Consider the following 22,340-nt stretch of genomic DNA (forward strand, 5'->3'; position numbering starts at 1 on the left):
CCATCAGAGTAGTTCCATCAGAAATTCCGATGAATTCCATCGGAGTTTGGTCTCTTTTGGTCCAATGTAATTCCGTCTGAATTACAATGTGATTTTGGTCGGAACAAAGGTCCGATTGTGTGTACGGGGCTTAAGACTTTACAACCACTTTAAGGTTGTCACAATAACAGATGTTGAAAGGTCTGTTATGTTTGAAAGACAGAAAGTCAAAGCAAATCCTTCCTAACAGGACATAGGCAGGAAAAAATAAACTTACATGGGTTTTAAAGTGGATATTACCCCAGTCACTAAAATATTATATAAACATGAACATGTCAGCGAAGTTTCAAAAGTTGTTTGCCATCTTTTAAAATATTGTGCCTTCATTAAAAGAACAGGTGATCCTGCCATGCAGGCCTTGTTTAAGCACTTCCTGTTATAGTGTGACAACTGACTACAAGCAGGCAAGCACATGTTGTCCCTTATTGTCACTATCATACATGCATTACACTATACATGTAGACAGAGAGTGGCTGAAGTAGGTTGGAGGAGATCAGAAGTACATAGATCTAAAAAAGGGATATAATGGTAAAAAATGTTACTTACTGTTTCTTTGGGAAGATTGAAATCTAGTCTCCCTCTAGCACTTTAGATATTCAAAGAGAAACTGCACCGCTTCAAGTTCTGAGATAATGCTTTTCTGCTTCTTTTGTGGATCTGGTGCAAGCTTTGAAAAGCTCTTCCTACTCCGCTATTATAACTTTGCATTTGTGGGGCCGGTAGTGGCAGCCCGGCGCTGCCTGAATTTGTGTTGTTTGAATTTTTGTCTAAAACATAAAAGAATCTAATAAAGAAATGGAAAAAAAATATAAAAATAACCTGGGCCCAATTGGGGTGAAATGCATCAGTAGGGTATGGCCTAAGGCGGGCTTTGTTTGGAAGCCAACAACACTGAATACATTTCATGGTATGATTTCTAGAGCATGAAACACTAATCACCCCCTTCAACACAGATCATGTTAACGTTTGCTTCCACTTTAAGTGGTTATAGTCCCTTTTTACAACATTTTACAATCAATTTTTTTCTGATTCTCTTTTATGATAAGGTCGATTACTCAAAGCCACTTGATAGGATATTCCATTGATTGTGTATGGAGACCTGGAGGTGAAATCAGGTCCCCCAGAGTATACACCAATATCTCATGCACATTTGGCTCTTTTTATATAAGGGATCCTGGGATTCCAGTAGGAGTCTCCTTTATCCCAGGTGGTGGTGCGCGATGGGGTTACAAGCATCCAGATTCACATTCTTTCTTCATTTGCACACTGTTGGAATCTGATTCGAACACATTAGGACTATTGTTTATATTTTTCTTTATTTTCATGTTTATTGTATTTTTGGCACAATATTTGATTGTGTGTATTTATAATTGGCACGACTGTGTGAATTTATACATTCATAGAAAGCAAATATGAGTAGCAAACCTTCTGTAAGGCCCATTTAAAATGGGGTGGATCAGTAATGATCCGCCTCTGTATGCTCAGCGGGGATCGCTCCGTTGATCCCGGCTGAGCCGTCGGATGACAGGGTGGTCACCGCACACTGTGCAGGGACCGCCCTGTCTTTTTCCGTCTGCAGAATTTGATCATTGCGTAGGCGGACGAGATCGGGTGTCAGCTGATGTTCATCTGCTGACACCCGCAATCTCATAGGGACCAAAGTATGTCCCTTTTTCATCCGCAAACAGGTGGATGAAAAAGCGGACATACGGTCCGCACGTGTGAAAGGGGCCTTACAAGCTTAAAGTATATTTATAGGCCATACTTTTTTTGTTTTTGTTTTGAAGTAAGGTAGTTGTACACCCTAACTGCATGGCATTCAACTTGCTAAAGCATTGTGTATTATAAACATATAAGTTTGTTTAACAATAAGTACCCTATGTGAGATTATAAAATATATATATACTGTGTGTGGATATATATATATATATATATATATATATATATATGCACATGGGGGCTAAGACTATGCATGCATCATACATACCAGGAGGAGTACAACTGGGGGAATCCGTAATGGAGAAGGATCTGGGGGTTTTGGTAGAGCATAAGCTCAATAATGGCATGCAATGCCAAGCTGCAGTTTCCAAAGCGAGCAAAGTCCTTTCTTGTATTAAGAGAGGTATGTACTCCAGAGAGAGATATCATTTTGCCCCTGTTCAAATCATTAGTAAGACCTCATTTGGAAAATGCAGTTCAGTTTTGGGCACCAGTTTTCAAAACAAATGATATCGGGGAACTGGAGAAAGTGCAGAGAAGGGCAACCAAACTGATAAGAGGCATGGAGGAGCTCAGCTATGATGAAAGATTAGAGGAACTGAATGTATTCTCTCTTGGGAAGAGGAGATTAAGGGGGATATGATCAACATGTACAAATATATAAGGGGTCCATATAGTGAACTTGGTGTTGAGTTATTCACTTTACGGTCAACACAGAGGACAAGGGGGAACTTTTTACGCTTAGAGGAAAAGAGATTTCCTCTCCAAATACAGAAAGGTTTCTTCACAGTAAGAGCTGTGAAAATGTGGAATAGACTCCCTGCAGAGGTGGTTCTGGCCAGCTCAGTAGATTGCTTTAAGAAAGGCCTGGATACTTTGCTAAATGTACATAATATAACTGGGTACTAACATTTATAGGTAAAGTTGATCTGGGGAAAATCCGATTGCCTCTCGGGGGATCGGGAAGGAATTTTTCCCCTGCTGTAGCAAATTGTATCATGCTTTGCTGTGATTTTTTTGCCTTCCTCTGGATCCACTGTGGGTATAGAATTGGGTATTAAGGGATTGTACGATATATATATATATTTTTTTTATGGTTGAACTGGATGGACTTGTGTCTTTTTTCAACCTGACTAACTATGTAACTATATATATATATAGATGGATAGATAGATAGATAGATCTAGATATATATTTGCACATACTATGTTACACAGGTGCTTGTTAATACCTATATCTTATTTTTTCTTTGTATTACTTTGTTTATAAAAATAAATATATTTAAAAAAATACCTATATCTCAACGTCAGTAAATGCAAATTATAGCAACAGTAATACCAGACATGCATTGTCATACTAAAGTTTCATATATTCTTAGATAAAGTTCAATATATTTAGTCATGAAACTATTGCAATATTTATTCTCTTGCTCACATCAGACATTAGCTAATAAACTTTGTTTCAATCAAATTCTTTTATGTTTGCCTTATCTGTACAAGGCAAGGAGAGCAGCATGTCAGAAGATGAATAGCAGTGAGTCGATGAAAAAAATATAAAAAATACCGCTGGGGCACACAAAGCTATTTGTAAAATATAATGCGCATATTTAGAGTGATAGCCTGGGCAAAGGCCTCTAAGGACTCCAGACCTCCTTCATTGAAATTCAGTTATTCAAGTAGGAACTTGATGAATTGTATTATGAGATCTGGGCAAATAATTTCTAATTTATTTCAGTAACATGTTGTAGATTCTTGCTTTAAGTTTTTAAGTATGTTACTAAGAGGCTGCTCTGCTCATATTGGGGAAAGGAACTGTATGACTGCCTATAGCCACCACATTAAAGCTATTCTCTAGCCAGACATTAGTATTTTGCATTTGCATTTTCTGTTGACGTTTTTTATTTTTCCACTTAATAAATTCAAAGCTATCCATGTGAATGGTTCAAGAGCTGAGCCTGTGAATTCGGCCTAGTGAGATTCCTGGTTCAGAGCAGCTCCTCTGTAGTTCTTAGAGAGGGAGGTTGCACAACACGTGACAAAAGATTGCACTTCCACCCAGTTGTACTGTATGTTTTAGGAAACATAAGCAGGCCATTTCTCTCCTCTTCAGTTTTTTCTGTGAACAAAATGCTTCAGAGATTCCTGTATGCACCCCTATTGGCACAAGAAAAATCTACCCTTGTTGGGCCTCCACACTGCAGGGTTAAAGGTACATTTCTCCTTAGTTCATTGATGGACACAGCGCCTCAATCTTGACCATTGGCTTATATCGCCTCTGCAGGAGTAGGACTAGGCAGAACATAAAACTTGGGCCATCCTCAGTCAGTAAAAAAAAAACCCTCTCTGCTCTACATAGTCAGTTTTTTTTCTGTCTAGTCAAAAGTAAGAACCTAGTTTAGGGGTGCCCAACCTTTTGAAGAGCAAGGGCCACTGAATCGACTTGGTAACCGATAGCGGGCCACAATGAGCAGAACAGGTGGATGACAGGTCTGTGTCTTGCTGTATATGCAGAGTGGACATGGACACAGCCCACACTACTCTATGGGCCCTCCAATTCAATCCGCCCAGATTGAAGGGAACATCTGTTTGCTTGTTTTTAGCAAAATTGATTGAAGATAAGCGGGGGTAAATGAACATAGAGGTGAATGAAGGGTCCGATTGGGTCAGACCAATCATGTGAAAGGGGCCTAAGGCTGCTTTTACACTGATGCGCCACATGAACCTGTGGCTTTCCTACAGGTTAGCAGCACTTTGCCAAAGACTTCTACTATATCCTGCAGGTGTGTTGCACTTTCTGGAAGTGCACCAAATTTGCCGGTAATAACAAAAGTCTATGGCTCAGTGCAGGTAACCCACAGGTGTTCTGCAGTAAGGATGAGCTCCGGCGTGTTTGCACAGTCCATGTGCAGAGCCCGCCAGGAAGTCTGCACAGCGCTGCGCTAACCACAGGCAGGGAGACATTTCCCGATCTCTGCAGCCGAGCATCAGGACAATGGGGCTGATTTACTATGCTCTGTGCGCTGCGCTGGTTCATGCCTTAATTAGTGCGCCGGGTGGAGGCTTAATTAGGCGCATGAACCAGCGTAGCAGCCGGCGCATTGAAAGTAATATGTAAAGCCGCGCCGATCTCCCTATAGAAGTCTATGGGAGAATTCAAAAGTGTTATTATTAAAGGCTAATCTGCAAGTTTTGTCCTAAAAAGTGTTTGGGGACCTCAGTCCTGCCCCAGGGGACATGTATCAATGTTTTTTTTTTTTTTTAAAACGGCCGTTTTTTCGGGAGCAGTGAAATTAATAATTCTTAAAGTGAAACAATAAAAGTGAAATATTCTTTTTAAGTACCTAGGGGGGGGTATAATGTCAGCATGTGAAATAGCGCATTTTTCCCGCACTTAGAACTGCCCCTGCACAAAGTGACATTCAGAAGGAAAAAAAGCCATTTAAAATTCACACGCGGCTATAATGAATTGTCGGCTCTGACAATTCTGACAGGATTAATTCATAAAACAAACAAAAAAATGTGTAGGGGTTCCCCCAAATTAAATTACCAGGCCCTTCAGGTCTGGAATGGATATTAAGGGGAACCCCGCCGTAAAAAAAAAAAAAAAAAAGACGTGCGGTTCCCGGCAAATATCCATTCCAGGCCCTTCAGGTCTGGTGTGGATTTTAAGGGGAACTCCACCCCAAATAAAAAAAAAAATGGCGTGGAGTCCCCCTAAAAATCCACACCAGACCCTTATCCGAGCACGTTGACCTGGCCGGCCGCAGAAAAGAGGGAGGGACAGAGTGCGGCCCCCCCCTCTCCTGAACCGCACCAGGCCACATGCCCTCAACATGGGGAGGATGTCCCCATGTTGATGGGGACAAGGGCCTCATCCCCACAACCCTTGCCCGGTGGTTGTGGGGGTCTGCGGGCGGAGGGCTTATCAGAATCTGGAAGACCCCTTTAACAAAGGGGTCCCCCAGATCCTGCCCCCCCCGTGTGAAATGGTAATGGGGTACATTGTACCTCTACCATTTCACCCCCAAAAAAATGTCAAAGTGTTAAAAATGACAGTAGCCGGTTTTTGACAAATCTTTTAATAAAATCTTCTTTTCTTCTTTCCTTCGGGTTTCTTCTGCTGCTTCTTTCTTGGGTCTTCTCGTCTACATCTTGCCCGACGTCTTCTACTATCTTCTCCGTCCATCCTTCAGCCTTGTCGTCTGCCCGGTGTCTTCTCCTATCTTCTTCTCCTTCAGCCTCCTCGTCTGCCCGGTGTCTTCTCCTGTCTTCTCCGTCCTTTAGCCTTGTCGTCTGCCCGGTGTCTTCTCCTATCTTCTTCTCCTTCCGTCGGCCTCCTCGTCTGCATCTTGTGTGTTCTCCTGTCTTCTTCTCGGTCCGCCAGCGCTTGAATTTGAATTGGCCACCGTGTTCCGCTCCTGGGACCCGCCCCCCTCTGACGCCACAAGTAAACTCCTTAGAAGGTCATGTGCGTCAGAGGGGGGCGGGGTCACAGAGCGTCACACGGCGGGGGAATTCGATTTGAAGCGCGACGTCCGGAGAAGAAAAACCCGCCGCAGCTTCCAATTGAAGTTCCCGCCGTGTCACACTCATGTGACCCGCCCCCCTCTGACGCACATATGCCACACGCGGACTTTCAACCTGTTAACCTGTGGCGTCAGAGGGGGGCGGGTCCCAGGAGCGGGAACATGGCGGGATCTTCAATTTCAAGCGCAGCACCCAGAAGATCAAGAAGATGTGGACGAGAAGGTCGACGGACAGAGAAGAAGATGGGAGAAGACGGCAAGATGTGGACGAGAAGACCCAAGAAAGAAGCAGAGGAAGAAGCCCGAATGAAAGAAGAAGAAGGAACCGCGGAAAGAAGATTTTATTAAAGGAATTGTCAAAAACCGGCTACTGTCATTTTTCACACTTTTGTCACTTTTTTTTTGTAAAATGGTAGGGGTACAATGTACCCCATTACCATTTCACACAGGGGGGGGGCCGGGATCTGGGGGTCCCCTTTGTTAAAGGGGTCTTCCAGATTCTGATAAGCCCCCGCCCGCAGACCCCCACAACCACCGGGCAAGGGTTGTGGGGATGAGGCCCTTGTCCCCATCAACATGGGGACATCCTCCCCATGTTGAGGGCATGTGGCCTGGTGCGGTTCAGGACAGGGGGGGCCGCACTCTGTCCCCCCCTCTTTTCTGCGGCCGGCCAGGTTAACGTGCTCGGATAAGGGTCTGGTGTGGATTTTTAGGGGGACTCCACGCCATTTTTTTTTTAAATTTGGGGTGGAGTTCCCCTTTAAATCCACACCAGACCTGAAGGGCCTGGTATGGATATTTGGGGGGACCCCACACCATTTTTTTGGGGGGTTTTTACGGCGGGGTTCCCCTTAATATCCATTCCAGACCTGAAGGGCCTGGTAATTTAATTTGGGGGGACCCCCATACATTTTGTTTGTTTTGTTTTAATGAGCAATGACTGTAATCTTTATAGCCATGAGTACTTTAAACTTACTTTTTTTTCACTTCACAATGACATCTTGTACAGGGACAGTTCTAAGCACGGGAAACATGCGTGTAAACCCCTCCCCCCTGTATGAAATTTAAAGGAATATTTCACTTTTATTATTTCACTTTAACCACTTGTAAACATCCCTTGTAATAGGACTAGTGTGTGACAGGTCCTCTTTATGGAGAGAGGCGGGGTCAATAAGGCTGGAAAGCATGGTATTGGAGAAAAAAAAAGATCTCATGCTTTCAGCTGCAATCATGTTCGTTCAGCACAGTGGTGTAGTGTATAGCACTTTGACCTAGCAGCAAAAGGGTCGCTGGTTCGAATCCCGTCCGTGACACCATCTGCATGGAGTTTGCATGTTCTCCCTGTGCCTGCGTGGGTTTCCTCCCACACTATAAAAACATGCTGTAAATCGGATCCGGTCTAAATAAGCCCTAATATGCAGTAGTATATTTAGGTTTTGTGCTGCCCTAGGCCTGACTACATTTCTGCACCTCCTAATAGAAAAATGACCCACCCCTTCCTGTCAAAGCCACACCCTGTTTTTGTATCACCCGCCCAGGAATTTTCAGGGCACACACACACACTAGTTCTGGGGGGGGGGGTTTCTGCCCCGCCTCTGCACTGCCTCCTGGCGTGGTGGCCATCTGTAAGCCAGAGGGGCCCCATAATCTTCTATTGCCCGGGGGCCCCATGAGTTGTCAGTCCGCCCCTGGTTCTAGTTTAAGCACAAATTTCATAGAGTTTTATTGAGAGGCCTAAGAAAATATAACCATGCCAATAGGCCAGGATACAGCGTGGCTAATATGTATGAATGTGTGTGTTAGAGCACCCCACCCAATGTTAACTAAAAAATTATTAATTTGCAAATAAGTATTATCTGCTCATTTTTTTGGGGATGTCTGCACCCCTGATAGTGACAACATTTGTGAGGTGTCTTCACCCTTTCTAATTCATTCACTTCCTGTCACATAGCCAAACAGGAAGTGAGGGTAAAACCTTACTAATATCTTTTCTTGGGGACACAGAGATCAATCTAAATAGTTTCCCATTATGTAAATTGCACTCTAGCATTTTGCTGTGTACACCCCAAATTATTAGGGATCTTGGACTTTGGGGTCCATTTACTAAAGGCAAATCCACTTTGCACTACAAGTGCAAAGCAAGGAAGAAAACAAAACAACTTTGCTTCTACAGGATTGGATGTTAAAACCATCAGTGCTTCCTCTCTGATTTTCAGCAACTATGCTTGTACTGCAGAGTGGCTTTGCCTTTACTAAACCCCAAACTAAATAATCATTTGGGGCAGGGATCCTCAAACTACGGCCCTCCAGCTGTTGTAGAACTACACATCCCATGAGGCCTTGTAATGCACTGACATTCACAGACATGACTAGGCATGATGGGAATTGTAGTTCCTGAACAACTGGAGGGCCGTAGTTTGAAGACCCATGATTTGGGGTGTACACAGCAGTGCTGGAGTGCAATTTGCTTAATGGGGACACTAGTTAGATTGACCTGTGTCCCCAAGAAATGACACTGGTAGGGTTTTAACCTCACTTCCTGTTCAGCTGTGTGACAGGAAGTGAAGCCAATTTTAAGAAAAGGGACACAAAGCTCAACCCCAAAAAAAAACACAAAGCAGGGGTTCTAACACTCACTTGGCTTCCCTCAAACACCCACAATTTGAATAGGATTGCCTTGCGCTAGATTTAAGCACAGTGCTGTAAATCAGCACGTCAAGCCTGTCCACCAATAGCAAACCCCCCCCCCCCCCCACAGGCCATGTTTGCAGGTTTTCCTTCATCTTGCACATGTGCTTTAAAAGACAGTCTGGACAGCAATTCTTGATAAGAGAAATCCACAAAACATGTCCTGTCGGGGGTACTTGAGGGCTGAGGACCACTGCAGAAAAAAGAAAATACTTACCACTTTTAAGTCATGGAGAATAAACATGGCAAACATTTCATGATTACACACCAGGAAAGAAGCTTAGACAAAAATCACACATAATTTGTTAGGCCCAAACCGATTTCAGCTGCAGCTGTCAACATATGTAGCATGAAAAAGTAACAAAAGACAAACTTAAAAATTTTAAAGTAATTTTTATTGGTCAACAAAACAAGGAAAACAAAAAAAGACAAACAAACAAACACAAACAAAAATACATTTCAAAAATCTAAATAACCATAGCTTTAACATCTTCACACATTTTTCATAAAATAAGGCCACATAGACAAATACATCAAAGTGAACATCATTTAAAAATAAACCAAAACCATTGGCAAAATAAAACAAAAACCATGCAACAAACCACATTTGTGTTTAGTAACAGCATTTCTGCCAGCCTGCCCCTTCTGAGGGCAGCTGAGGAATAATCGATCCAAGCTTTTTATAACAGTGCTAGTAATGAAGCAATTGAAATCACATGAACAAATTGCAGTCTCTAGTTTGGGTGAGCTTGTAATTGCGCACACCTGGTATTAACCCAAACCACGCTCTATGAGCATCCAAGTGTTTTTCACCTTTTAAAAAGAAAGGATAATTTTTTTCTAAGTGTTTGAGCATGCTCAGTTCATCACACATGTAGGAACCAAGCTGCAATGGCATGAGAGCCTTTTTTTTTTTTTTTTTTCCTGATCTGATGCTTTCCAGCCTGAAGGGGAGGTGTTAAAGACAGAAGTAAACACGCACATTTAATAATCTATTTGTGGGAAAAAAAAGGTTGCCAATTTTGTTTGGGAGCCACGTCGCACGACTGCGCAATTGTCAGTTAAAGCGACGCCGTGCCGAATCACAAAAACTGGCCCGGTCATTGACCAGCAATATGGTCCGGGCTCAAGTGGTTAAAAATTCACAAAACACTAAAGTTAGCCCAATTTTTGTTGATAATGTGAAAGATGATGTTACACCGAGTAAATAGATACCTTACATGTCACGCTTTACTATTGCAAACACGCCTGGAATGGGGCCAAAATTCAGTACTTGAAATTCCCCATAGGCGACTTTTTTTTTTTCAGGTTACCAGTTTATAGTTACAACGAAGGTCTAGTGCTAAAAGTCTTGCTCTCGCTCTAACGCACGCGTCAATACCTCACATGTGTGGTTTGAACGATGTTTATATATGTGGGTGGGACTTGCGTAAGTCCCGCCCACATATGTAAACACCGTTCAAACCACACATGTGAGGTAGTGACACGTGCGTTAGAGCGAGAGTAATACTTTTAGCACTAGACTTTCTCTGTAGCTATAAACTGGTAACCTGAGAAAAAAAAAGGTCGCCTATGGGGATTTTTTTAAGTAATGAATTTTGGCCCCATTGCAGGAGTGTTTTCAATAGTAAAGCGTGACATGTAAGGTATCTATTTACTCGGTGTAACATCATCTTTCACATTATCACCAAAAATTGGGCTAACTTTAGTGTTTTGTGAATTTTTAACCATATTGCTGGTCAATGACCGGGCCAGTTTTTGTGATTCGGCACGGCGTCGCTTTAACTGACAATTGCGCAGTCGTGCGACGTGGCTCCCAAAAAAAATTGGCAACCTTTTTTTTTTCCACAAAGAGAGCTTTATTTTGGTGGTATTTGATCACCTCTGCGTTTTTGGAATTTTTCGAGCTATAACCAAAAATAGAGCGACAATTTAAAAAAACCAAAAACTCGCAATTAGCGTTTATTGATTGGTTTTGGCAAAAGTCTCCAAAATATGGCATCTTTGTTGTATTTTTTATTTAACAAGTTATTGCGGCGATCAGCGATTTTTATCGGTACTGCGACATTATGGCGGACACATCGGACACTTTTTTGGAACCATTGGCATTTTTCTAGCGATCAGTGCTCTAAAAATGCATTGCTTACTCTAAAAATGCCACTGGCAGGGAAGGGGTTAACACTAGGTGCGAGGGAGGGGTTAAATATGTTCCCTGGGTGTGTTCTAACTGAAGGGGGGGGGACTGACATGGGTAAATGACAGATCGCTGTTCATGAAGGGGAACTCCAGACAAAAAAAAAAAAATGTGGGTTCCCCTTCAGGTGCATACCAGGCTCTTAGGCTTGGTCTGGAACATAAGGGGTTAAACCCGCGCCGAAAACCAGCGTGGGGTTCCCCCCAAGATCCAAACCAAGCCCTCATCCCAGGCACGCAGTCTGGCCGGACAGGAATGGGGGCGGGGACGAGCGAGCGCCCCCCCCCCCTCCTGAGCCGTACCGGACCGCATGCCCTCAACATGGGGGAGTGTGTGCTGTGGGGGAGGGGGGCACCCCCCACCCCAAAGCACTCTTGTCCCCATGTCGATAGGGACAAGAGCCTCTTCCCGACAACCCTGGCCGTTGGTTGTCGGGGTATGCGGGCGGGGGGCTTATCAGAATCTGAGAGGCCCCTTTAATAAGTCCTGGGCTTCGACGGTTTCTGCGCGGGGGGGTGCGCACTGGCACCCCACCCCCGTCTTCAGCGCCGTAATTCACCGGGACCCCCTTCACCAGTGAGGCTACTGCCTTTGGGGGAGGGTCCTGGGCTTCTACGGTGTTTTCCGCCGGGGGGCGACACCCGCGGGCTTCTGCGATGCCTTCCGCTTCTGCCTGTCTCCTCCGCGGAGCACAGGGCTTGTCTCCGCTGTCTTCTCCCTTCTCTTCCATTCGATGTTGACACGACGAGGTCCGGCGCTGGAATGCCGTCTGAGCAGCGGGCATGGACTTATATAGGGCAATGCCACCATGTGACCTCAACCCATGTGACATCACATTCACTGGGCATGATGGGAATGTGATGTCACATGGGTTGAGGTCACATGGTGGCATTACCCTATATAAGTCCATGCCCGCCGCTGACACGGCATGTCAGCGCGGAACCTCGTCGTGTCAACATCCAATGGAAGAGAAGGGAGAGGACAGCGCAGACAAGCCCTGTGCTCCCGGAGGAGACAGGCAGAAGAAGGAAGAGAGAAGAAAGAAGACGGAAGAAAGCCCTGGCTCCGCGGGGGAGCCAGGCAGAAGAGGGAGCAGAGAAGACAGAAGAGAAAAGACCTGGGAGTTGGCGCACCCCCGGCAGAAGACCAGGAAGACCGGAACCCTGGCGGAAGGCACCGGAAAGACCGGGGGATAGGCGCCATCCCCCGGCAGAAGACCCCGAAGTCCGGATGCCCCCCCTAATGTAAAAGAGCTTAAATGGGGTGGGGGCATCCGGCGGAAGGCTCCGGAGAGGACCGAGGGATGGCGCCCTCCCCCGGAAGAAATCACCGAAGCCCAGGGTCCCGGCGGAAGATCGGGAGAGAAGAAACCCCCCCTTGTAAGAGAGCTAAAGAAGAAAGGGGGGGCTCCGGAGCAGATTAATAAAATATTTTATTGTGTGGTGTTTTATTTTACTTTACACTTTCCCCCATGTGAATGGGTAGAGGTACGATGTACCCCATACTCATTCACATAGGGTGGGGGGCCGGCATCTGGGGGCCCCCTTATTAAAGGGAGCTCGCAGATTCCGATTAGCCCTGCCCGCATACCCTGACAACCAATGGCAAGGGTTGTCGGGAAGAGGCTCTTGTCCCTATTGACATGGGGGCAAGAGTGCTGTGGGGTGGGGGGGCAGTGCCCCCCTCCCCCACAGCACACACTCCCCCATGTTGAGGGCATGCGGTCTGGTACGGCTCAAGAGGGGGGGGGGGCGCTCGCTCGTCCCCACCCCCATTCCTGTCCGGGCCAGACTGCGTGCTTGGGATGAGGGCTTGGTTTGGATCTGGGGGGGACCCCCGCGCCGAATCGGCGCGGGTTTAACCCCTCACGTTCCGGACCAAGCCTAAGAGCCTAATGTAGCCCTGAAGGGGGACCCGCGCCGATTTCAAGTTTGAAATTTGGCGCGGAGTTCCCCTTCATGGCTGAAAACAGCTCGGAGATTCCCGTGCGCCGCGTCACGCAGCGCAATCACGGGTACGCCGCATGGTATTTACCAAGATTTTCACGGCGTACTGACAAGGCGCACGGGAAGCTCCGAAATTTCTCTCTGCGCATGCCCAGTATGCAAATGAACCTCCCGAGGTTCAGGCGCACTGTGCAAGGGTTTCAAAAAACACTTTCCCTTTCAATTCGGCCCGCCAAACACATTCAAACACATGTCACTTCACTTCCCCTGCATCCCCCCACCTCCCCCCCTAATAAACTCCCGCCCAAACCCCCGCAATTTACATTTCAATGTGCCGTGCGCCAGGTCTGTACTGGTGCACAATGCACCCTCTCCTGGGCGCACGGAGCACATTAGTAACTAGGGAAATACACTGCACTAGCAGCGTATTTCTTTAGTAAATGGCAAAACGGCTGCTACTCCTGCTTTTACTCCATGAGTCATGGAGTAAAGGCTTGGTAAATCAGCCCCATAGTCTCCCTGCCTGTGATTGAAAGGGAAAGTGAGAGAGAGGCAAGGCAAAGAATGGAAGTCCCACCCCAAAACAAATAAAGTGTCCAAGTAAACTGACCAATCTGTGAATCCTAATATATAAAATGAGTGTATCAAACAGTCAAACACATACACATATAATGCTGGTATATACAATGGGTATATCAAACAGTGAAACAACACCTATACTTCATCAAGAGAGAATGTGCTGGATAAATAAGTCCTGTGAATCCAGTGATAAAAAGTCCCAATATTTGCATATAATGCGAGAAAATATATAGAAATAAAGTCTGCCATTTGGCAAAAAAATCAACAACCTAATAGCGAAAAAAAGGATGAAGATACAGTCTGGTGTATAGTAAATCCCATCACCGAAACATAGCACAACGTACTTAACGAATCATTCAGTGTAAAACACCTCTGTGTCTGCAAGTAGCTCACCTCACTGCTGTAAAGTAAACAGCATAAATATATCCCAAGTGTGGATGGAGGGAGTAGTTGCAGCTATATGTGGGTCTCCTTAAAGTTGTTACAATGTTCTCAGTAGAAAAGGCGTACATGGAAATATAAACATAAAGAAAAAAATTCACAGTGGAGCTAATCACACGATATTACACTCACTTGTTATAAGGGAGCGTGGGCATCAATCCACGAACGCAGAGTTCATAAGCCCCAACTGTGTGCCTTGATCCACTCTAGCGTCCTGAGTATCAGTAACCAATAGCTCGTTTAGGCAGCGATATGGGTGAAAAAAAGAATGCTCATAGCATAAAACCTGTGAAGGGAACGTATTTAATAGCACAAACGAACAATAAACACTCACATTAGCAGAGATCTGCAGTAAGAATATATCCACGAGCACCGAGCTCGTCTCCTGCCATTAGGCTGTAGGTGTACCTAATGCTCCTATCCCGACGCGTGTCGTCACGTCACGTGACTTCATCAGGGTTCCAGCGTAGAACGCAATACGGCGTAGCGAGTGCCTGTTACACTGTGGTGCGTGAGGCTTTAAAAATGGAGGATGTGGCAAATGTGGCCACGGACGTGGCTGTCCCTTTTTGGTACACACAAGGCACCTCATGTAGCTCAGGTGTTTCCTTAGCTTCCATATTTTGACAAGTTTGTCTATAAGGAGTGGGGTCAACCAAAGCAACCTTTTGTAGTCCCTAAATACTTTACAGTACGTTACCACTTTTGAGGAATCTCTTTAAAAAAAAAAGTGGACGAGTCCACCAGTGGTGGACCCTGCAGTTTCCAGGCTGAATAAAGCAGCCATGATTCCAGTCGAGGATTCCCCTCCTTTAAAGACCCAGCCCATAGTAAAGCGGACTCTGTGGCGCGTATAATGTTTACTGTGGCAGGTTCTGCAATGCGACCAATTCTGGCGTCGGCCCTGATGTTCTTAGTTTTTAACCGAATGGGCCAAGCTTTGTGCCAAGGTCTACCCAAAGTCTCCTTTATTCCCATCCAGGAAATTGAATTACCTGGGTCGGACTCTGAATTTAATACTGACCAGGGTAGTCTTTTTTTTTTCTACTCAAACTTCAGCTCCTTTAGCAGGTTAAGTTCAACAGTAAGTTACCAAAACTTGTGGCAATGTCACGGGTTCCTCTGGATGCCGCAGTCATCCTAGCGCTGCTGTTAGGCCAACACCTTCCTCTTCTTTCGCAGTGCCTGCGAAGGATTGAGGGTGAAAGTCTTCTGGTCGTTCTGGTGGCCGTAAACGTCCCTTGGTGGCTACCTCTTGGAGAGGACCAGTTGTCCCTAGGGCGGAGCTTCCATCCTGCTTTACAGTGGGTGGTTTTGATGGATTGGCTGTTGAAAGCCAGATACTAAGGGATAGTGGTTTGTCTGAATCAGTGATCCCACTATGCTGAAGGCGAGGAAGTCGACTTCTAGCAAGATATACCATCATACGTGGAAAGCATACATTTTCTGGTGTGATCGATTGGCGTTCATCATCGCTCCTTTTTTATAGCTCAGATCTTGGCCTTCTCTCAACGGGGTGCTGGCCTTAGGTTGGCTTTGAATACCATCAAGGGCCAGGTGTCTGCCTTAGCAGTTTTCTTTCAGCGACCCCTAGCCATGCACTCTTTAGTTTGTTCCTTCATTCAAGGAGGTCGGTAGTATGTGGCTCCACCTGTACGTTTTTTTTTTTTTACAGCATTATCCTGTTGTACTCACTATTTGGTGGTCCACAAAGATAAGGTGGTTCTTCATCCCTGTCAGGAGCTTAGTACTTCTTCCGTCATCAGAATCAATATCACAGGTTTGCAAGGTGGCCACTTGGTCGTCGGTGCATGCTTTCATCAAATTCTATCAAGTAGACATTTTTGCATCCGCTTATGCTTCTTTTGGGTTCCCTCTTGAGGGGTGTTTGTATTCAAATTTGTATTTTTCAGATGGGGCTCCTGTGACTTGGTTAAGACTCCTGTGTCCTGGTTAGCCTTGGGTTATCTTCCAAATCCCTCGTTTTTCTTTGGCGCTGCTTTTGGATATTCCAATAGTCAAGAGTAAGGAGGCGCTGTGTCCGTTGATGAACTAAGGAGATTTTTGTACGCACTGTAAAATCCATTTCTCAGTTAATCGATGGACACATCACCCACCCCTCTATGGAGTTTTTGATACTTCTATTACTGCTTTCTACTAAACTGGATACCTAGAGCAGTTAGGGGGTTATATACTGACTGAAGATGGCCCCTCCTGCAGAGGTGATATAACCCAATGGTCAAGATTAAGGAGGCACTCTGTCTGTCAGTGAACTCGGAGAAATGGATTTTACGATGAGTACAAAAATCTATTTTTTTTTACATGGGGGGGTGGGGAATAAGATGTAACTTTACCTTAGTTCTCCCTCAACCACAGTCCCTTCAGCAGTGACTGGTCCTGCAAAGCCACCTCTCTAAGGTGCTGCTAGCCACAGTTGCTCTCTTCCACCTACAATGCAGGGTGATAGCCTATATCAGGCATATGCAATTAGCGGACCTCCAGCTGTTGCAGAACTACAAGTCCCATGAGGCATAGCAAGACTGACAGCCACAAGCAAGACACCCAGAGGCAGAGGCATGATGGAACTTGTACTTTTGCAACAGCTCGAGGTCCGCTAATTGCATATCCCTGGCCTATATTGTATGTGATGAAGTTAAAAGGACTGGCCACAGCACGAAGCACCAGAGTGAGAAGAGGACAGCACCGGAGCTGACAAAAACTCGGATAATGTAAGCAAACCCGCCATTTCATCTCCCACTAGACATAAGGAGTATTTCGCATTTGCAGTGTGTGGGCCTCCACTGCAAGGTTTTCTTTTTCCTTCTTGAGCTAAAACATAAAATGATACTCTGGGAAGATACTAAAAGAGCATTTAAGTTTATATATCTTTTTAAATATGAATTTAGTGGTAAGAAGGTGAGACAATACTAATAGCCAGCTAGGTTCTGCTGCATGCACATGTGTCAACAGGGTAGTGAGCAGAGTCAATAACTTATCAGCGTGCTGCTCCTTTATTGTCCCTGTCATTTAACAGACCATGGGTTGGGAGGTGAGAATACTGTATTTCTTATCTGTAAGAGAGACTGGGGTTGATTTACTAAAACTTGAGAGTGAAAAACCTGGTGCAGCTGTACATGGTAGCCAATCGCTTTCTAACTTCAGCTTGTTCAATTAAACTTTGACCAAAATAAAATGGAAGCTGATTGTTTTTTGTGCAGAGTTGCACCAGATTTTGCACTCGCCTGCTTTAGTAAATCAACCCCACTGTGTCACCACTTTCCTTTGCTGTCTACGAGGGGTGTATGAATCACTAAAGTAGCTGGACAGAATTCCAAATCCATTGGCAAATAGGATGCATATGTGTATTCCAACTCTGGTGTTCATATTTCACTTCTGTTGCTGATTTTTTTTTTTTTTTTACAGAGCAATGTATTGCTAAGCAACATTGTGTTCTGTAGCCATTGATCAGATTTGCATTTAAAGCCGAACACCAGTGAAATATAAATAAAACAGTAGTAAATGCAGTTATATATGCATTAAGAATAAATATATGTTTAAATGCAGCAGTTGTAAATACTTACATTTTAACAATTGCATCTGCTTGTAATTCCCTGTACAGTTGTATGCACACTGTGACAGAGAGGGGCATAGTAATAAGCCATTCAGGTTTGCTGCATACACATGGGCTGACAAGGAACAAGCTGACAGGAGGAGAAAGCAGTGTCAACAGAGGGATGACATTCTTTTGCTTCCTTCCCTATTCAATCACATGCAGGAGATAGAGATTATTAATCTGCAGAGGAGAGAAGTCAGTTCTTCTTTACCACCTAACAGGACTGTGTAAATCTCGGGAATAAATGGATGTTAATATACATCCTTTGGCAGCCAAAACAGCTGCCATATATGGATATAAAATTTTTTATTTAGCTACCTGGAGTTCATTTTTTTCCCCATCAAAATAAAAAGCAGTGCCATTACAGTTGTGCGGATACATAGGTGCATCTCATAAAATTTGAATATCATCAAAAAGTTTATTTATTTCAGTAATTTAATTCAAAAAGAGAAACCCAAATATTTTATGATATAGTGATATATATTTCAAGCATTTTTTTTTTTTTTTTTTTTTTTATTTTAAGGATTATGGCTTAAAGCTAGTGAAAGCCCGAAATTCAGTGTATCATAAAATAAGAATATTACATAAGACCAATGAATGTTTTTTTTTTAATACAGGAATGTTGGCTTACTAATAAGTATGTCCATGTACAGTATAGTATTCACTCAATACTTCGGGGTTCCTTTGGCATTAATTACAGCATTAATGTGGCGTGGCATGGATTCAGTCAGCTTGTGGCACTGCTGAGGTTTTATGGAAGCCCAGGTTTCTTTGATAGTGGCTTTCAACTCGTCTGCATTGTTGGGTCTGGTGTCTCTCATCTTCCTCTTCACAGAACTCCAGATTCTCTATGAGGTTTAGGTCATGCAAGTTTGCTGGCAAATCAAGCAATAGTGACACCATGATCATTAAACCAGGCAGTGGTACTTTTTGGCAGTGTGGGCAGGTGCCAAGTCCTGCTGGAAAAATAAGTCAGCATCTCCATAAAGCATATTAGCAGAGGGAATAATGAAGTGCTCTAGAATTACCAGGTAGAGGGCTGTGCTGACTTTGGACTTGTTAAACAAAGTGGACCAACACCAGCAGATGACATGGCTACCTAAATCATCACAGACTGTGGAAAATGTTGCATTTCATTTGGAAATCAAGGCCCCAGAGTCTGGCGGAAGAGTAGAGGCACAGAATCCAGGTTGCATGTGGTCCAGTGTGAAGTTTCCACAGTCTGTGATGATTTGGGGAGCCATGTCATCTGTTGGTATTGGTCCACTGTGTTTTATCAAGTCCAAAGTCAGTGCAGCCCCCTACCAGGAAATTCTAGAGCACTTCATGCTTCCCTCTGCTAATCTCCTTTATGTGGATGCTGATTTTATTTTCCAGCAGGACTTGGCACCAGCCCACACTGCCAAAAGTACTCGTCTGACCTAAATTCCATGGAGAATGTGAGGGGTTTTGTCAAGAGAAGGATAGGAGACATCAGACCCAACCATGCAGATGAGCTGAAAGCCACTATGAAAGCAACCTGGGCTTCCATAACACCTCAGCAGTGCCACAGGCTGATCGACTCCCTGCCACGCCACATTGATGCAGTAATTCATGCAAAAGGAGCTCTGAGTATTGTGTGCATACTATACTGTACATGGACAATACTTTTCAGTAATCCAACGTTTCTGTATTAAAAATCCTTTTTTTTTTTTTTTTATTGGTCTTATATAATATTCTAGTTTTCTGAGATACAGATTTTTTTAGCTTTTCACTAGCTGTAAGCCATAATCATCAACATAAAAAGAAAGAAATGCTTGAAATGTATCAACTTGTGTGTAACGCATCTATATAAAATGAGTTTCACTTTTTGAATTAAATTACTGGAATAAATTTAAATTTAAATTTAATAAACATTTTGATGATATTTTAGGAGATGCACCTGTATGTATTGATCACCAGTCCATAATAGAAAAGTCCCTTCCTCTACCTGCTCCAACATCCCCTACATAAATTTTTAGGATATTGGGGAAATATGTGTTTAATGACAAATGTACATTAGAAAATTTGAAACAATTTCAAATATTTTCATTATCTTAAAGTCTGCAGCTTTCATCAAAATATGTTTTAATCTTACCATAAAGGTTTTTGTGCAGACACTTCCTGTTATAAAGTGACTACACTCTGTCCCTGAATTGTTTTACTGCATTGTCACCCTTCCACACACTCTCCATAGGGAGGCTACAAGTGGCTGTTTCAACACACATAGTACAGGCTTAATCCACTGTTGTCACCGTTAATTTCATGCAGCCATCACTGGAGTACATGCATGTGGAAAGACAGAGGCTGCAGGAGACCAGCACCACTGAGACGCAACAAAGGATACAAAATAATATACCCAATAATAAAATAATCTACCCAACCAAATGTCAATCAGTTAGAGTTACAGCTAATTTATTTCCAATATGTTTTTTTTTTCTTTTTTTATAGGGAAGTGGGAAATAATTTTTAAAATGATATTGAATCACATTATTTTTTTATTATTTACAAACACAATAATCCGATAATATAATTAATGTGTTGTTATATTCTTCTGAATTGGATTGGTGCTTATATCGTTTTGTGTTTTTTTTTCCTTTAGATACTTCTAAGGGAAGGGTGCAAAAAAATATTAGTATCGGACTCCCTATCACTGCTAAATAAAATGCACAGAACACAGTCAAGATCTATGCTGGTTGATGGTATGTTCATTTTTATTAATATTCTCAATTTTAATGTGCAATACTATATGGATTGAAGATTAGATTAAGAAAGTACAATGCACAATTTCTTATTTTTTTTTTTTTCGTGTTTACAACTTGAGGAATAATTAACTTTTTTTTAATTTTCAGCATACGACTACAGAGGAGAATGTTATCTTAGTTTAAGCCCAACTTTGGTTAGGGCTTCCCTACCCCTGGAACACCCCTTTCCTCTGCGGTTAATTTTAAAACATTTTCAGCCTGCATACCTAAATTCTAGGTGTTGTCTGTTTATTCAGGTAACAAGTGGGGTTATTCTTTTTCCCCTGCATCAGTGGTGGGTCATCCTCAGTGCTGTAGAGAACAACGCTCATGTTAGGATGTACAAGCACTTTTCTATGCAGCGTTCTTTCAAGAACCCGGCTCACAAGATGCATGGCAACCCGGGCTCACAGGGATGTGACAATCTAGACATTCAACATTAAAGACAACTGATGGTCAGATGTGGAGCACATACTTGCTATGGAGTTTTTTTTAAGATGTTCATGACCCGTAGGAGAGTCATGTACGTTTTTCATCTACAAAGAAGAAATGAGCTGGGCATTGGACATCATAGCTCTTTTCTGAGTACTTGGAATTCTGAGTGTCACTGTGTAGTGCTCAACACCTCAGTATATTGTGCATTTGACACTGAGCGTTCTCTCCGGATGAAAGATCCCTATTATTTATGAAGTACCCAAGTCTGATCTCAGATGTCGCAATAGGGAAAACTTGGGATCTAGTGATCACAGGATGATCACATTTAGCGTAAATCATAGAAAAAGGAAATCATAGAAAAAGGAGGCACGAACTGTGCTCAATACTAGAAGACATCAATTGGGACCAAATCTTAGAAACATGAAACACAGAAGAAAAATGGGAAAGCATTAGGAACATATTAAACATATTCCAATGGGCAATAATAATAGAAGAGCGAAGGCTAAACTGTTATGTAAAACGTTTTATGAAAGAGAAAAAAATGGCCTTTAAAAAATGTAATGCAGGGGGGTCATTGTCAGCATTCCAACAATACAAGGAATGCAATAAGAAGCGTAAGTATGAAATCAGTGCAGTTAAAAAAATAAAAAAGACACATAGCAGAGGAGAGACACAGAGAAGGCAACTGTACTAAATGCTTTCTTCTCAGTTTTTACACAGGAAAAAGAGGTGTATACCGACTAAGGCAGTATTGTTAGTAGCACATTACAGGACGTACTCTTGTGGCTAACAGAGGCTGGGGTCAAGAAAAGACTAGATAAGCTTAACAAAAATAAATCACCAGGACCAGATGGCTTACACCCGAGAGTCCTCAAAGAACTCAGGTTATAGCTAGACCATTATTACTAATCTTTGCGGACATCATACTAACAGGAATTGTCCGGGCTGATTGGAGTACAGCCAATGTGACACCAATATTCAAAAAAGGGAGACATATTCCTGGAAACTACAGGTCAGCCTAACATCATTAGTAGGTAAACTATTGGAGGGGATGATAAGGGACTATATCCAAGAATTTGCTGGAAAAAAAAGGTATCTTTAGTAGTACGAGGGGTCGTTCCTGCCAGACCAATCTGTTAACATTTTACAAGGAAGTGAGCTGCCATCTAGATGAGGAGGGGCCTCCCCATAAAAGCTTAATCTACAAGCTGAGGTCTGCAGGCATGGATCATAAGGTTTGTTCTTAGATGGAAAACTGGTTACAGGGGCATGTCCAAATGGTGGCGATAAATAACGTGTACTCAGATTGGTCTGGAGTGGTAAGTGGGGTACCCCAAGGCTCTGCCTTGGCACCCATTCTGTTGAATTTATTCAGAAATTATATAGAAGATGGGATAAA

The 22,340-nt window shown here is 43.5% G+C and overlaps 1 protein-coding gene across 1 annotated transcript in view; it reads left to right on the forward strand.

The window, feature by feature from the left end:
* VPS41 (VPS41 subunit of HOPS complex) overlaps positions 1–22,340 on the forward strand; it is a 377,598-nt gene that overhangs the window by 344,247 nt on the left and 11,011 nt on the right. The window contains exon 26 of the mRNA XM_040353190.1: positions 20,365–20,464. Coding sequence (XP_040209124.1) covers positions 20,365–20,464 — 100 coding nt within the window. The remainder of the gene's footprint in view (positions 1–20,364; positions 20,465–22,340) is intronic.

This window comes from Rana temporaria, chromosome 5, assembly GCF_905171775.1.
Source record: "Rana temporaria chromosome 5, aRanTem1.1, whole genome shotgun sequence".
Taxonomy (NCBI): domain Eukaryota; kingdom Metazoa; phylum Chordata; class Amphibia; order Anura; family Ranidae; genus Rana; species Rana temporaria.